This window comes from Hydra vulgaris, chromosome 12 (assembly GCF_038396675.1).
Source record: "Hydra vulgaris chromosome 12, alternate assembly HydraT2T_AEP".
NCBI lineage: Eukaryota > Metazoa > Cnidaria > Hydrozoa > Anthoathecata > Hydridae > Hydra > Hydra vulgaris.
In genome coordinates, this window is record NC_088931.1 from 81,876,639 (window position 1) to 81,894,504 (window position 17,866).

Sequence of the window (17,866 nt, forward strand, 5' to 3'; positions counted from 1 at the left end):
TGACGCCCAGTCAGCATCACAGTATGCATAAAGCTTCAATTCGTCATCTTTCCGGAAGATTAAGCAATAGTCTAAAGTATATTTAATATATCGAAAACATGATTTATCATAGTCCAATCAGCACTATTTGGTTTTGATAAGTGTTGGGATAAAATGGTAACAACATAGCTTAAATCTGGTCTAGTACATGTCATTGCATAAAGAAGACTTCCAACCATTTGTTGATAGAGTTTTATATCTGAGTCACTAGATTCAGTTGATTCTTGTGACCTATAATTCCACAAGTATAGCAAGTCAAAACTTTCTTTATATTACCCCCACTAGTTTTGAATTTCATTATCTTGTTGTCTGAATGTTCATTTTGATTTGTACGTGTGCTTTCTGTCTCATCAAAATTTCGTAGAGCTTGTTTAAATTTTTGAAAGTTATCACTAGTTTCTGATTGAGTTACGATAGCGACAAAAGCCCTATATTCATCAGGTAATTCTTTTAGTACCATAGCAATAAGTAAAGCATCACTTACATTTTCACCAGCGGTATTTAACGTCGTAGCTGATTTTTCTGCTCTAATAATGTAATCTGTTATAGACTCGTTGATAAGTTTCTTCAAGCTTGTTAATTGATTATATAAAGTTATAATTCGAGGTTTACTTGTACCAGCGTAGTGATCTTTTAGAATTTTAAAAGCTTCTCTACCTTTATCGCGGGCGTCTCTTATTACTAAAGCTATGGATCTTTCATCCAAAAATTGAATAAGTTCAGCAAACGCCACTTCATTTTTGTCGTCGTCAATTTCGTTACTTCCAATTAAAATATCTTTCAAGTTTTTTAGCTTCATCCTAAGAATTTTGTTTCCCAAATTTCAAAATGTCTCGCATTTCCATCGAAAATGAGGTTTTGCCATTGGTTGCTGGGCCCATAACCTGTTGATATCTTCGTATTGTCCATGATGGAGGAAATAATTAATGATTCAATATCACTTGTATTATATATTTTATTATATAAAAACTACATGCCTTGTGGCTAACATAAAACATTAAGAATATCGGCACATAAATACGGTGCCGATAAAACGTGTAAACAAAAATGGTGTCAATAAACTTAACAGAGCATATTTGAAACAAGCTACAAAAAAAAAAATCAGGATAACAAAAATTAAAAAAACTAAAATTATGGTGTTTTATTTTATATTGGTTATAAAGTTTATGAATGTTGTCATAGTAATAATTTTGTTGTTGTGTACCACCCTTAACACTATTCAAGAATACACATCTCTCAACATCAAGCCTCTCAGTGTATTTTCTAAGTAAGGTGTACACACATACCGTAAAATTAAAATAAATTCCATTAAATTAAAATAAATTAATATAATATTAATAAAAATAAACTTGTATAATATTAAATAAATAGATATATAAACAAAAACTTTTTTTTGAATAATATAGAGTGTTGAGATTGCGCATGTGTTAAATGTTTTAATTGAAAATCATGATTATTTTAATTGATTGTCACAATGTTTTAAATGAATGTCATGGTTGTTTTAAATGAATGTCATGGTTGTTTTAAATGAATGTCATGGTTGTTCTAAATGGATGTCATGTTTGTTTTAAACAGATGCAAAACCCGGTATGAAAAGACCGCTTTGAAACTTTAAACTCTTGCTCTCTTATTGTTGAGTTTGAGAGTAAACATAAATATACATTTGTTTGCTATTGTTGGCAATGTACTTTTCATTAAATTGCAATATAATAATGGATCTTCTGCAATACTTATTTGCTTCATTTTTAAATACCTCTCAATTGTAGCACATTTGGTTACATTTAGATGAAATCCATTAGGGGCAGATTGATTCACATTGCAATTGTAAAGATGAACAGCTTTTAAATTTGATTTCAATGTATCAATGAAGAGGCGATGAAAGAAAGCATGCATTGAAAAAGTGTTTTATAGTCAATACCAAATTTGTTTAACAGAGTAGGAATGTTATGTAACTTAGATATCAGTGTTTAATAAATTCTATCTGCTAGGTCAAGAGGCCAGTTTCTTACTTAGTATCTCTTCAAGTTTTTTAATTCACCTGTCTTTATATTATAAGGTGCAGATAATGTCTCCCCGGACTCATATGCAAATTGCCATCACTTCTCCCTTCATTACAGTTGATATCAGGTAATGAACTGGGGCTGGATGTCGGTAAAGGTACAGGTAACTGAGGAAACTTTAAAGAATGACTTCTATGCGGTCACATGTGAACCAGAAGAAAAAAATGTATTCCATTTTTCTTGTCTTGATCCTGGCTTTGCATAAAAATTACATTAATGATGGCCAAATCTATAATATTGAAGATTGATGTAAAAAATAATTTTACATCACTATGATCAGTTGAAATTTAGACATTTTTAATTTGAGTTTTCTCAAAGACAACTTAACGAATTGTAATGATTTTCTTTTTATAATGGTGCTTACTTAATTAATTTTATTTCAACAAAAATAAATATAGTCTTAACTTTACAACATACAAGTAATTTAATTTTTTGTAAAGTACCCTCCGTCATCTCAACAATTTATTTTACGCCACTTTTTGTAGCATTAATCCATAAATCTTAGAAATTTTTAACGCTATTTTCACATTTGCCTCTTTTCCTCAATATTTCCTTCACAATTGCCCAGTAAGATTCAATTACTCGCTGCTCAGGTCAGTTTGGTGAATTAGCATCCTTTGGAAAAAAATTGACTCTTTTTCTTGTACCACGGAACTACTTTTTTGGAATAGTCAATCGATGCCAGATCTTCTTGATTATTTGTGCTTTTTAATTAGAGGAAGAAGTTGTTTTTTCAAGCATTCACTCACATATAGATCTGGTGACAAAGATTGATTTTTTATGAAAGGAGAGCTTTTAAAACCTCTACTGCATATTGCCTGCCATACAAGGAATTTGAAAGTGATTTTCTTACTCAAATGTACTTAAATTTGTCAGAAGGTTTATAATGTTACGACTGATAATAGTATTGATTACCTGGTAGCATCAAATGATCTTTTTTACAGTAAGTTTCATTGTCTTCTAAAATGCATTAATTTTTTTTTTGGTATTTTTTTCTTGTAATGTTCTTTTAGATTTTCTTTTTTGAATACTCTTTGAACAAAAGCTTTAATGCATTTAAACTTCATAGCTAAATCTTGTTGTTAAGTGATCTGAGTTGGATTTTAATGAATTGAGTCGACTATTGATTTTACCTTCTTTTTGGAAATAATTTTTGATTTTCCACCACTTCCCAATTTATACAGTTTTGTTTTCCTTATAACATTTTATAATAACTCCAACAGTTAATTTTGAAACTTAACACGCTTTTGAAATCATAGAATATGAGAATGGTGGATTTTCTATGTAAAATTTCAAATATTCTTTTTAATTTTCTGGCTCTTTAATCAACATTGAAAAAACTAATGAGGAGTAAACAAAACTACACTGACACACAAGAAATCTAATTATGTTAGTATCATTTAAAAAAAATCATAACAATTGATTAAGTGGTTTTTGAGAAAACTCAATTTAAAATTGTCCAAATTTCAACCGATCATAGTGATAGGAGTAGAGTTTTATGTTTCCTTCAGTTTTTTAAAGTTTAACAGCTTGGATCTAATAAATTTCATTCTTACAAATGTGGTGTCAGAATTGATGCTACAAATAAGTGGCGGAAAATAAAATTGAGGAGTTTATGGAGGGTACTTTACAAAAAATTAAATTACTTGCACGTCGTAAAGTTAAGGCCATATTTATTTTTGCTGAAATAAAAATTAATTATGTAAGTATCATTATAAAAAAAATTATTACAATTGGTTAAGTTGTCTTTGAGAAAACTAAATTTAAAAACATCCAAATTTCAAGCAATCAAAAGATTCATAAATGCATTGTAAATGTAGTGCACCTGTTTTTGTTTCCTAACTTAAACCTTGATACCATTGTAGTAAGGTTGCTTATCATTCCTGTTGAAGCAAGCTGCAATTTTAATTTTCAGTAAACTGTTTTCCTTTTTTTTTACGTTCAAGTAACTCTTAACTTTTTTTTTTTAGTTTTAATTCAAATTTCCTTTTATATAAATTTTAGTTTTACAAAGATATGATATAAGTACTTCATTTTATCAAAAACTAGTTAAACAACTATCTTTTTAAATTTTACTTGCTCTCTCAAAACCCAAAAAGCTGCTATTGATGAGGGAGCTAATCATTTGACTTTATTATTTATTTATTTTTCTTTGTACCTCAGTAGCATATAAGGGGAGCACTTTAGCACTACAATTCAAATGGTGACAAATATATATATATATATATATATATATATATATATATATATATATATATATATATAATATATATATATATATACATAAATATATATATATATATATATTTAAACAGTGATGTACACTTGGATTTTGGTCGGTTGCCTGGCGGGCGACTGAGAGTAATAATTTAGCTAATCTCGGTCGCCCGCCAATGTTTGTAGTTGTCCATCACCATTTTTTAACAAAATTCGCATTTTGCGTAATTCTCATACAGTAAAGTCTTAAACTCAATTTTTTTTAAAACATGAAATATTTTTTTTCTGACTGTCACAACTGTTTCTTATATTTAATGAGGATTAAATTATGAATAATAATGAGAGAAAAAAAATTGTGCGAAAATTGTTCAAATTAATGTTTTTTATTTTTTGCAACGTAATTTGATTGGTAGCAAAAAGACATTAAATAAAAGCAAACTTTTTATGTATTATTTTTTTTAATTACATCACTTGCTTGGTTTTTATCGTTTCTCTTAGAATGTTACAATAAGATAATATTTAAATAATAAATAATGCGTACGTAAGCAGAAGGAAGTGGTCATTATTATATTAGATAAAAGTCATCTTCTTTAATTTTGGACGCATAAATTTTGCTTAATTTAAAATTGGACGTATAAATTTTGCTTATAGAATTATTGAAATAATAATAATAATGAAAAAAAAAATCGAGTCACCCGGTCGTGCGACTAAACTGCATTAAAATATTATTTCCAGTAGCCCTTCGGAAGATTCGGGTGGCATTTGCCATCGGGCGACCGCTAGTGTACACCACTGATATATATATATATATATATATATATATATATATATATATATATATATATATATATATATATATATATATATATATATATATATATATATATATATATATATATTTTAAATATATTCACTTCCAACAAGGCTGCAAGCAACCACTAATTAAAGCTGGAAGTTACTGGAAAAGAAAAGATGAAGATTGTAGAGCAAGATAATGATTGATGGACAACTTAAAGGATTGCAAATTATATGAATCAGGAAAGCAAGATGAAGGAAGCGAGTTCCAAAGAACTGATGTTCGAGGAAAAAAACTAGACGAATAAGCGTTTTTGGAGCACTTAGGAACAGTCACAGAAAAATGATGAAGCTTAGTTGAATGACGAGTAACACGAGAATGAATTTTATTAGATGGTACAAAAAACACTAGCTCTTTAGAGCAGTGCCCATTATAGTATTTGTACAAAAGAGAAAGAGAAGCAACATTATGACGATGTGATAATGGTTGGAGGTTGGCTGCAAGAGCAGGTCCAACTATGTTTACACTGCCTTTTTGCACCTTGTCTAAAAGAGGAAGGGCATCATTAGAAGATCCGCCTCAGATATGGCAACAGTATTCCATACAAGGCCGGATTTAAGATTTATAGAGATAGAGAATAGAATCCCAAGTAAGAAATTGTCGAGCTCAATAAAGAGATGCAAACTTAGCTATGCTAATTTTGCAACAGTTTTGATATATGGTTTCCAAGAAAGATTGGGAGTAAGAGTTAATCCTAGAAGATAAAGAGTGGATAACTTATCGAGTACATTACCGTTCATAAATATAGGAAAATGTGAATTATCGCAATAACAATTGGCTGAAAAAAATTGAGTTTTATCTGTATTGAAGTTCACCAGCCACTGTGAGCCCCATGCTGTAGCAGAAGGGAGATCCTTTTCAAGCTCAAATGCCCCCTCCAAGCAATCAGAGAGTGTTAGCTTCTTATCACAACAAGAATAAATGATAGTATCATCAGCAAACAACGTCACTTTAGGTGTGAGAATATCTAGAAGATCGTTAATGTAAATTAAAAAGAGTATGGGGCGAAGGATGGAATCTTAAGGAACCCCTGAAGTTACAGAATAAGAAGAAGTGTGCTGTCCATCGAGGACAACTTTTATACTACGATTGGAAAGGAAGGATTCAATAATCCTAAAGATGTTACCAGAACACCATAAGATGAAACCTTATTGAGTTGACCAACATGCCAAACTTCATCAAAATTTTGAAATGTCAAGAGCGATGGCCTTAACCTCTCCACCTTTATCTAATGCACGATAAAACCTATCGGTTATTATTGTTGGCAAATCAGCTGTATGTATATATATAAATATATATATATATATATATATATATATATATATATATATATATATATATATATATATATATTATATATATATATATATATATATATATGTATGTATGTATACATATTTATATATAAATATATTTATATATATATATATATATAATATATATATATATATATATATATATATATATATATATATATATATATATATATATATATATATGTATGTATGTATACATATTTATATACAAATATATATATATATATATATATATATATATATATATATATATATATATATATATATATATATATATATATATATATATATATATATATATATATATATATATACATATATATATATTTATATATATATATATATATATATTTTAGGGATGCGCCGAAAGTTCGGCTGTTTTCCGAACTTTCGGTTCGGCCGAACCTTAGCAAATGTTCAGCCAATAATGCAAATCCGGAATTCATCATAAATTATCTAAATATAAATAAAATTTAACTCGTACCATAGCTACGGTTTAAATGGATAAAGTTTTTAATTAAAAAAAGCGTACCAATTAAACATAGAAGGACATATGATTTTTTAAATGAATTTCAATACAGTTTTGGTTTAAATTTTATTATGTATTTTCAAAACAGAATAAATTTAATCTGACCAAATGGAATAACAGATTTATCAAAACTATTACTCAACTAAAATAATTGTAAAATAAATACCCCCTCTGCATCAATTGAGTATTATTTTAGTTCATCACAAAAATCTAATATTATAAAATCACCATTTGTTAATCTTAAAATAACAAATAGGAATTTAAACGAAAAAGATATTTTATTGAACTTAAGTTTGTTAAACGTGATGCCTATTGTTGCTGTGGTAAAATAAATAAATTTCTCAACAGAGAAAGTTTCTTACAAGCTTGCTACTCAACTGGTTTAACTGATAAAAAATATTTGAAAGAAACAAACTTAGGGAAAAACATAATTATGGAATTCCATAATAACACTTCAATTAAGTATTTTGTTATTATTGTATAATTGTATTATGTAATAGTAATAACAATCACAAATTAATAATTTCAGAAAAATAAAATGTCAAAAACATGAAAATTAATCATCACTTGTTGCCCTCAAGTTATAATGTATAAACATTAGTTTTTCACCACTTTCTGGTGATAGTCTGTTTCTACTTGGTTCATAAATGTTGCCACCTGTACTAAAAAGTCTTTAATTTTCAACAGAAAAAGGTGGTGCTGAAAGAAACCTTTGCGCTATTTTCTTTAAGTTTTTTAAAGAGTTTCCAAAATTTTTCAACCATAAAAGAGGACTTTCTTTTTCCATAACACACCATAGTTTTAAATACTCTTCAATCTCCATGTTGATCATTTGCACATTTGAGTGTAATATTTTAAACTTTTTGGTATCTTTAGTAATTGAAAAATTGGAATCACATTCTTTTATAGTTGTCAGTTTGGAAACTAGCCAAAAACATTCATTAAGTTTTGGATACAAACACTTCATTTGTGTCACTTACTGTGGGTTCTTCACAATCAGAATCAGAGGATTCAAGTTCTAAATTATGTTGCTACATTTCTTGAATCTGCTTATTTAGCCAATTTTTTATTACACTCTCATCTTCCTTTTGATACATTAATTTATATCTAGGGTCACAAAAAGTGGAAAGACATAAATACTTCAAAAAATCATGTAAAAATATACTCAGTCTTTTGTCTACTGACTCTTTCAATTGTTCAACTAAAGTATTTATACTTAAAAAAGCCTCACAAACTAATGCTTGATTAAAAAATACTTTAAGAGCCATAATCGAAGGAATAACATCTGATAAAAATGTCTCACCTTTGCTGAGATTAACGGTTAAAGATTTAAATGGTTCTAAAATATGAAAAACTTTATCTAATAAGCCCCATTGGAATGAATTTAATGTTGATTGGGTAGCATGATCGGCTGTATAAGTTGCCAAAGGAACTCTTTGATCAAGCATCCTTTCAATCATATTGTAAGAGCTATTCCATCTTGTAGTAACATCTTGTATTGCCCTATGCTTATTCGTACCAAGTTGTTCCTGAATTGCTTCTAATTTTGCTGCTGCTGTTGGTGAATGGTGAAAATGTGTTGCCAGACGTCTGCAACAAACTAAAATTTCTTTCACAGATTGTTGTGACAAAATTGAGTCATGTATACATAACTGTATTGTATGTATAAAACATGGAATTGACTTAAAACCACTGTCTCTAACGCCAGCTACCATATTGGCAGCATTATCTCATAGTACAATGTGAATTTTTGTGTGTGGAATTTCAAAACTTAGCAAACCTTTGTGTAAATACTCACTTATATTTTTTTCTGTGTGACTTTCTGGAAAATGCATAACTCTGAGTACTGCTCTCTGTTGGGAAAATTTATTATTGAGCCAGTGTTCTGTCATGCTTATGAAGGCAACATTTAAACTATTTGCTGTCCAAATATCAGTTGTAAGGGAGATATAACTGGCAGAAGATATATTACTCTTGATTGAATTAAACAGATTACCATATATTTGTGGAACAATATTTTTACTAAAGTAACTCTTACTGGGTATTTGGTAATTAGGGCATATCTCTTCAATTAGTTTTCTAAAACCAAGATCTTTTACAATTGTGTATGGTTGAAAATCCAATGCCATCATTTTTCCAATGCGATTGTAAATCTTGATTGCTCTATGGTCATTAATATTCCACAACCTTTTTTTTATTAATAATCTCTACTAATGTTAATTGTTTTTTTATTTCCGAAACAGTTTATGTAGAAACAGTTGATGTTTCAATAATTTTTTTTTTATCAGACTCTTTTTCAGCCAATACATACTCCACAAGGTGCTTTTTTTTTAAATGGCGCCTAATTACACTAGTGGTATATGTCTTTGGACAATTCCCACCTTTTGAGAGTATTGCTTTGCATAGTAGGCAGATACAAAAGCGAATGTCTTTCTTAGAAACTTCAAAGTATTTCCACACAGTACTTTTAAAAGACATTTTTTCGGAAGACATTGTTTTATACTTTTACAAGATTAAAATATATTTCTAAATTATAAAAAAGAAGTTCAACCAAAAAAAAAGCATTTTAAATTTAAACTGTGTATATATATATCTTAAAAAATAACTAACACGTTACATATTATGTTATTTTATCCAATACGTTACAGGTTTACATTTATTTATATTACCTAACTTTTGTATTATATTTTCAAAAAAAATTGTTAACATTTTTATTTACACTACAAATAAAAATGTTAACATTTATATATATATATATATATATATATATATATATATATATATATATATATATATATATGTATATTTATATATATATGTATATATATATATATATATATATATATATATATATATATATATATATATATATATATATATATATATATATATATATATAAATTGTAAAAAAATAAGCTGGCAAAAAAATAACCTACATAAAAAAATTTTAAAATTTATAAACAAACATAGCAATGTTATTCAAATAATTTTTTGTTGTATTATTTTAATATATTTTTTACCAAAGTAAAAAAAAAATATTAAAATAATTTCTTTTGTAAACAATCTATAGAAACACTAAACAGACAAGTGTTAAAAAATATAATGCAAATAAATTTAAATAAATATTAGAAAAAATTTAATAGATTATAAAGTTTAGTAAAAGAGAAAAGTTTTATCAACTTTGAGACTATAATGAAATTAGTTATGCAGAAATTTTTATATTTTGTTAAAGTTTTTGTTATTATGATGATTAATAATATTTTTCAGGGCCGTGCACAGGATTTGGGGGCCCCGAGCATCCTTCAGTTTAGGGGCCCACCCCCTTTACTCAAAAAAAAAAAAGGCCTGCTTAAATTTTTTTATTATATTACTGGAATATAAGTATAATTAAAAAGTCCAGCTGTTGCTTCTTACAATATTATTTTTCTTGTCTTTTGTTTAGTAAACTTTTCAATCACATCATGGAAATCAATATTTTTTGCTAATAGACACTCGATACTCAAAATGGCGAGGTCACTTGTTTGTTCTTGTCCCATAGTTGAGCGCAAAAAATTCTTGATGAGCTTCAATTTACTGAATGAACGCTCACTTGAAGCTACTGTCACTGGAATTGAAGCAAAAATATGCAATGCAGTTACTATATTTCTAAAGAGTTCTCCAAGCTTCATTTCAGAAATTTTGTTTAATAAGTCAAATGGGGCAAGAGGTTCCTTTCCAAAATTTGCAGTATGAATTTGTTTTATGTGAAGCAATTCTTCAGTCAGTTCATTTTCGGTCACATCACAAGAATATTTTTGCGAAAAATGTGAGCAAGCACTCTTGATTTCTGCTTCAGACAGTTTTTGAAATGTTGCCTCCTCTCCTGATTCTGCTTCTGTTAATTCCGTAATTTGTTCATCACCTTTAATTTGCTCCCCAAAAAAACTTTTGCGTTTCACTTTTCTGTGGATTGGAAATTCAGAACTGATTTTTGCAACATCTGCGACTAACTTGGCTTCTTCTAAAATTGTAGGCCATTCCTCCCGAACAGATTTGAGTTGACTAATCAATGCTTCAATATTTTCCACCTCAATATCAATAGTTGCTTTTCTTGCCTGAACGACCTGGTTGCAGCGGTCAATCAATGTGAGAACTTTCAGCCAAATTCCAGACATGAGAACACATTTGAAGGAGCTCATATATTTTAGGGCACCTCTAATCTCAGTTTTTGCTTTAGGCGTGAGATTCAAGTTCTTAACTTCTTTCAAAAATTCAATGATTTGGGTCAAGTGATTATAGAAAGGGCGAATGCTGTCAAGTCTCTCAGTCCATCGTGTTCCTGATTGTCCATGCAAAGACACACCGTGAAGTCTCTTTTGCAATGTTTCCCAGCGTTGCAGACTAGCAGAAAAGATCGTATATACGGTTTGAACAGTTCCAAAGAAAGTCTCAGCATCTGTACAGCTTAAGGCAGCATTCTGTCCACACAAATTCAATGAATGACAACCACAGGGTGAGAATACAGACAATGGGTTCTTCTTTTGTAGGATTGCTTGAACACCCTTATATTTTCCTGACATGTTGACTCCATTGTCATAGCCTTGGCCACGGCAGTCTTCAAAACAAATTTTTAATGTTTCCAAAGTTTCCAGAATTAATTCCGCAATATCAGATCCAGTCTTCTTGGCACAATCTGCAAAGATCAAAAACCGCTCTTCAATTAAAAATTTTCCAGGTTCTTTTTCATGTACATATCGAATGACAAACCAACTTTGTTCAGTATGGCTCACATCAGGAGTGGCATCAACCATAATTAAAAAATACTTTGCAGGCTTGCACTCTTCTATAATTTGCCTGCGAACCTCAGCTGCACAAAGGCCAATGAATTCATTTTGAGAACGATTTGACAAGTAATGCGCCTGAAGACGTTGACCCTTGTCCTGTGATTGTTTAACTTTTATCACATGTTCCTTAAGAATTGGGTCATAATGCGAAATCAGTTCCAGAAATCCTAAGAAATTTCCATTATGAGAATCTCCAATTAGGTCAGATTTTCCACGAATAGCCAATCCACATTCACCAAGAAACAGAATCACATCCAAGATTCATTCCAAGATTTTTCTCCAGGTGTCAGCTTCATTGAGAATTTGGCGATTCATCAAATGTTCAATTGACTGATCAGTTTTCATTCGAGCTTCCAATTCACGCCACTGAATGTAGCATTGTTTATGGATTTTCGAATGCTCATGTTCAGGAATTCGACTGATGAGATTTTTTCACTTCTTTTCATATCCCCATCCTCCAATCATTGCAAGGGATGAAGTCATGTGTGGAAGTTGATTTCTAGGTAAAAATAATCGGCATGGAAAACAAAACAATGCTGTCTTTGCTGGGCTAAATACAAGCCAATCCCACGAGAAGGATTCCCCATTCGGCATTCTGCTTTTCAAAACTGACATTGTAAATATGTGATTTCCATTATCTTTTGGCATATCCAGTGGGAAAGGAATGTGACCAGCCATGACAAACTTTTCCAGCTGAGAAGGGGAGAAATTTTCTGTTTCAAATTCACCAATGTCAAATGGCTGCAACAATGCTGGTCCATCACTGCTAGTGGTCCTTGTAGAAGTATTATCACTACCACTAATTTGACAGTCTTCAAAAGTGGCTAATTTCTCTATACTGCCAGCACTATTACCAGAAACAGAAGATTGGATACTACCGTCATATTTTTGCTTTGTTGAGCTAGTGTAAAGGGCATCTGATGTTTTAGGAGTAGTTGTAATTCCAACATCAAATAATGTTTGCCTTCCTTTTTGTAGAGCCGCTTTTTTTACTTTACTGATTTTTAACTTTGATGCACCAGATGGATACATGCATTTCATTTTTATTTTTTAAAATACTATCGTCTAATAGATATATATACATATATACATATATATATATATATATATATATATATATATATATATATATATATATATACATATATATATAAATATATATATATATATATATATATACATATATATATATTTATATATATATATATATATATATATATATATATATATATATATATATATATATATATATATATATATGTATATATATTTATATATATATAAGAACATATATTTGTATATACAAACATATTTATATATATACATAATATACATATGTATATATATAAATGTATATATATACATATGTTTGTGTATATATATATATATATATATATATATATATATATATATATATAAATCATTATATAATTAATACAAAATTTATATATATAATTAATCACAAAAATGAAAAATTTATTTTTATTAATCTATAAATTAAATTGTACAATCAAGCAAATCGCCTGTAAAAAAACTAATCCAAATACGCCATTTTTAAAATAAGATTTAAACACATTATAACTTTTCCCGCTAAATTCAAGATAAGCATGTAGATAAGATTTAAACAAAAGCTCGTCCGCAGGGATCTTCTATAAATTTTGATCTATTTTGAGGCAATTTTCATTAAACTTAATAAGCTATTTTTATTTTTTATGTAAGTTAAAGCTCTTGATGGGGAAAAAGAGAAGGAAAAAAAAACCTGGAATGTTATTGCCACTGTTGGGGGCCCCCATAGGGTCCGGGGCCCCGAGCAATTTGCTCGGGTGACTCACGCTCTGCACGCCCCTGATATTTTTCATTGTTGTATTTAACTATAACAAGTTTTTAAATATCTTTAATATATATATAATAATTACTAATTAATTAAATACTATTTAATATTTAGTTATGGGTTGTTTTATATATATATATATATATATATATATATATATATATATATATATATACATATATATATATATATACATATATATATATATATACATATATATATATATATATATACATATATATATATATATATATATATATATATATATATATATATATATATATATATATATATATATATATATGTATATATATATATATATATATATGTATATATATATATATATATATATATATATATATATATATATATATATATATATATATATATAAATATATATATAGATATATATTTAAACAACTTAAAAATGTATTCTACACAATAGAGTGCTCAATGTTCTTGAAAGAACAGAGCAATTATATATTAGTAAAAAATCACTTAAATTTTTTTTTTCATTTTACACTGTGTTTCATCAACAAAGATTCATCAGAAATGAATGATCAAATTAATAAAACTCCAATTTATACAAAAATTAAATTACAGGAAGTTGCAAATGTCTTAACTACTGTAAATTTTCACACATTTGCTGACACTATTATAAAAAGAATTCTTTAGAAATGATTATTTATGCTTTTTTTAAAATGTTTTTTTCTTTAAAAGGGTATTTAATGTAAATATTATTTGAACTCATTTATTTTTATAGTTTTTCAGGAGAAACTTATTTGTTGTAGGCCGAATTAATTTCTAAATGTAGGCCTACATTTAGAAATTAATTCGGATTTTTTGTTTAATAAGTATTCTTGATTTGCATGTGTAATTATTTCAAATTTTTCTTTTAGGCATAGTATGTATTTTTTGGAAATACTGTTGTATGCAGGCGCTGTTTATAGGACGGACCAATTCAGTATAAAATCATCAATATTTTTTTCTTTTAATTCCCATATATATTTTGACAGCATGGTATCTTTTGAATACTTTTTATTTTTGAAAGATTGCTTATGATTGGCAGAACGTTTTTTCCATTCACCCTCTGTTATGCCAATATATTGTTTATCAGGTACATTCTTAGAGGAAACAACACATTTATATACCACATTTTTTGATAAACAACTTCCACTCATTGGACAATTGTTTTTTTGTTTACAATTACAATTTTCTGTACTTTTTCATTTAGGATTTCTTTTTTGTTTAACAAAGCATTATTGTGACCTTTTATAATTCTTTCCATTTTTTTTTGTGCAACTGTAGCTAACTTTAATTGTATTTCAATTAAAAATTTTACGTTATTTATTAGAGGGATGGAGATGCGTATAGACCAATTTTAAAAACACTTTTTCATATGTTAGTGAAAACATTTTTTCTCTATGGGGGGTTAAACCAAATTACATTTCTAGTTCTATTTCGATTTTTTATATTCTTTTTTCAGTGTCAATTTTTAGTTTAAAATTTTCAAAACCACTTTTTTCAAGGGCATCTTCAAATATTCGTTTGGAAGAATTGAATACTTTTTCATTAGAGAAATATATATATATATATATATATATATATATATATATATATATATATATATATATATATAACTAAATATTAAATACTAATTAATTATTAATTCTAGTAGTTTTATATTACATATATATATATATATATATATATATATATATATATATATATATATATATATATATATATATATATATATATATATATATATATATATATATATATATATATATATATATAAACATAGATATAGATATATATATATATATATATATATATATATATCTATATAATCTTTCTTTTATTATTCAATAATATTTTTAAAGTCTATTAAGGTTTTCTATCTTAAATTTAGTTAAATTTGTTTAAATATTGTTCGCTTATGTGTATATACACTGACTCGTATGTTTGTGTGGATAGGTAGCATTTACATATAAAAAATTAGGCATGAGCAAAAGTGTTTTATTTTTTGAAAGGATTGGGAAGATAGAGGGGGGGGGGAGCGGTTTGGCTAAAAATATGTTTTATAATTTTTCTTTTGTAAAAATTAAATAGCATTTCTTTAAATTTCTTCTTTTATATTAGATATGCTAGGGGAAAAAATGTGAGGAAAATGACATTTGACAGTGAAGGAGAACTGTACAAAGTAAAAGAAAATTTCCCTGAAGCAGAGCTTGTCATAAGAATCAAAGTAGATGATTCTAACTCAGCTTATAAGGTATAACAGTTTAATTATTGTTAAAATTTTTTTTAAAATGAAAAAAATCAATTTTGTATAGTGTTTTTAGAAATATTCATATATTATTTAATGATGTAATGATATTATTAGATTCTAATGTTAGGTTCACAGTTGTCTGCTCTTACAACTAACATTGAATTTCTATCTTTTTTCTTAAACTCATTTATAAAATTTTCTTTTAACTTAATTTTCTTTTAAACTACAAAATAAAATAATAAAGAGAGAAAAATAACAATGATGTAAACTGTGAGGTAAAAATGTAACAAATAAATAGCTGTTAGGTTGTAATAATGGACCAAACACATAGCAGTTATGTTGTTGACATAGCTGCTGCGCTGCATGATTTTGTTAAAAATGTGGTTGTAGACTAAATAGATTGTTTAACATTCAAGTTATCAGGGTTCAAATCGACTCTATTTTTCTGGAAGTATATCTTAACCTGTTTCTATGCGCAGCAGCTTTGCTTGACAAGGTTTGTGTTTCTTAGTTTTTACGAGAGGGTTGCAAATAAAATTAAAAAAAAAGACAAAACCTTCCTCGACTGTAGTTGCCCCTTCTGGAGCCTTGGAAAATTAAATCTAATAAAAAAACTAATAAATAAAAAGAGTTTATTACAACTTGGTTGCTATATTTTGTTTTTCATCTCATATGGAGGAATTCTCAAAATGGTATATGAAAAATTAGTTGATTCTTAACCTTGGAGTTGGTAAAACAGAATCCATGCTATTTGGTACAAGAAAATGGCTCTCAAGACAACCAAACACTATGAACATTATCTACAAGTTCAACTCAATATGTTTTACCTTAGTCTATAAATATCTTGGTCTCGACCTAGACCCTACACAATATAACATTAGAAGTTATTTTAAACAAGTATAATAAATCACTGGCATTGTTGTTATATAAAAAAATTCTGTCATCCTTAAGTCGCTGTTATTTCTTGTTGCTTTTGCATGGTTGATCACTTCAAAGTATTTATTAAAGTTTGAACACGATAAACCAAGAATACTTTGTGTTACCAGAAAACATAAAATATTGTTTAAGAGCAAGAAAATGGGTTTAAGAAAAAGAAAATGATAAAAATTTTTAAAACTGTAAATTGTATGAGCATGTAAAACAAAAAAAACTTGATGACTAGAGGTTTTTAGAACATTAAGAGATCAATACAGTAAAAGAATGCAACTTTTTTAAGTGACAAGTTATGTGGGGTTGAGTTATGGTTGATGAAACCATAGTTTATAGACTTAACTGGTTTGGAAACTTGATGTTTTGCATTAAAAAAATTAAAAGGTGAAAGCTGTGATCATGTGACATTGACAGTGCACAACACAAAAATTTACAATGGCTTCAGTAATAGTGACCTTATATTGCTATTGGAAAGTTTTGAAAAAGATACTGAACTTGAAAGTTATGCTGAAGCTATTGTCGAAGATGTGAGTACTTTTTCCTAGTAAGATTAAAAGTGTAAAGTAATTTTTCTTTAAGTAAATCATTTACATAGCATAAACAAATATTTGTTTTAACTTTTTTTTCTAAGTGATTAAAGTAAGTGAAAAATAAATGAATGGGATAGAACTAGAAAATAATTGATTGGATGATTGATAGAAAATAATTGATTGGATGATTGTCTTGCAAGATTACAGAAAGCTCAATTGATAATATGATTGAAGTTATTAAAAAGTTATTATTATTCAGATTGACCAAATAAAAGACAAGATTCATTTTGATAGAATAATTGAAAGTTGCAGTAAAATTTCTCTAAAAAGTTTGAATGAGTTTTATGCTGATTATTTTAGCGAAATAGTAATCAACAGTAAGCAAATTTTTAATTGTGGTGCTGAATATGAAGATGCTGCTACATTATTATTAAGCAAACTTGCTGATAGCATTGCATCT

General features: G+C 27.7%; 1 protein-coding gene across 3 annotated transcripts in view; it reads left to right on the forward strand.

Annotated features, from left to right (window-relative positions):
• LOC101238429 (antizyme inhibitor 2) overlaps positions 1 to 17,866 on the forward strand; it is a 78,732-nt gene that overhangs the window by 37,984 nt on the left and 22,882 nt on the right. For all 3 annotated transcript variants that reach the window (XM_065814664.1, XM_065814665.1, XM_065814666.1), the window contains one exon: positions 15,817 to 15,949. In XM_065814664.1, the coding sequence (XP_065670736.1) occupies positions 15,817 to 15,949 (133 nt within the window). The remainder of the gene's footprint in view (positions 1 to 15,816; positions 15,950 to 17,866) is intronic.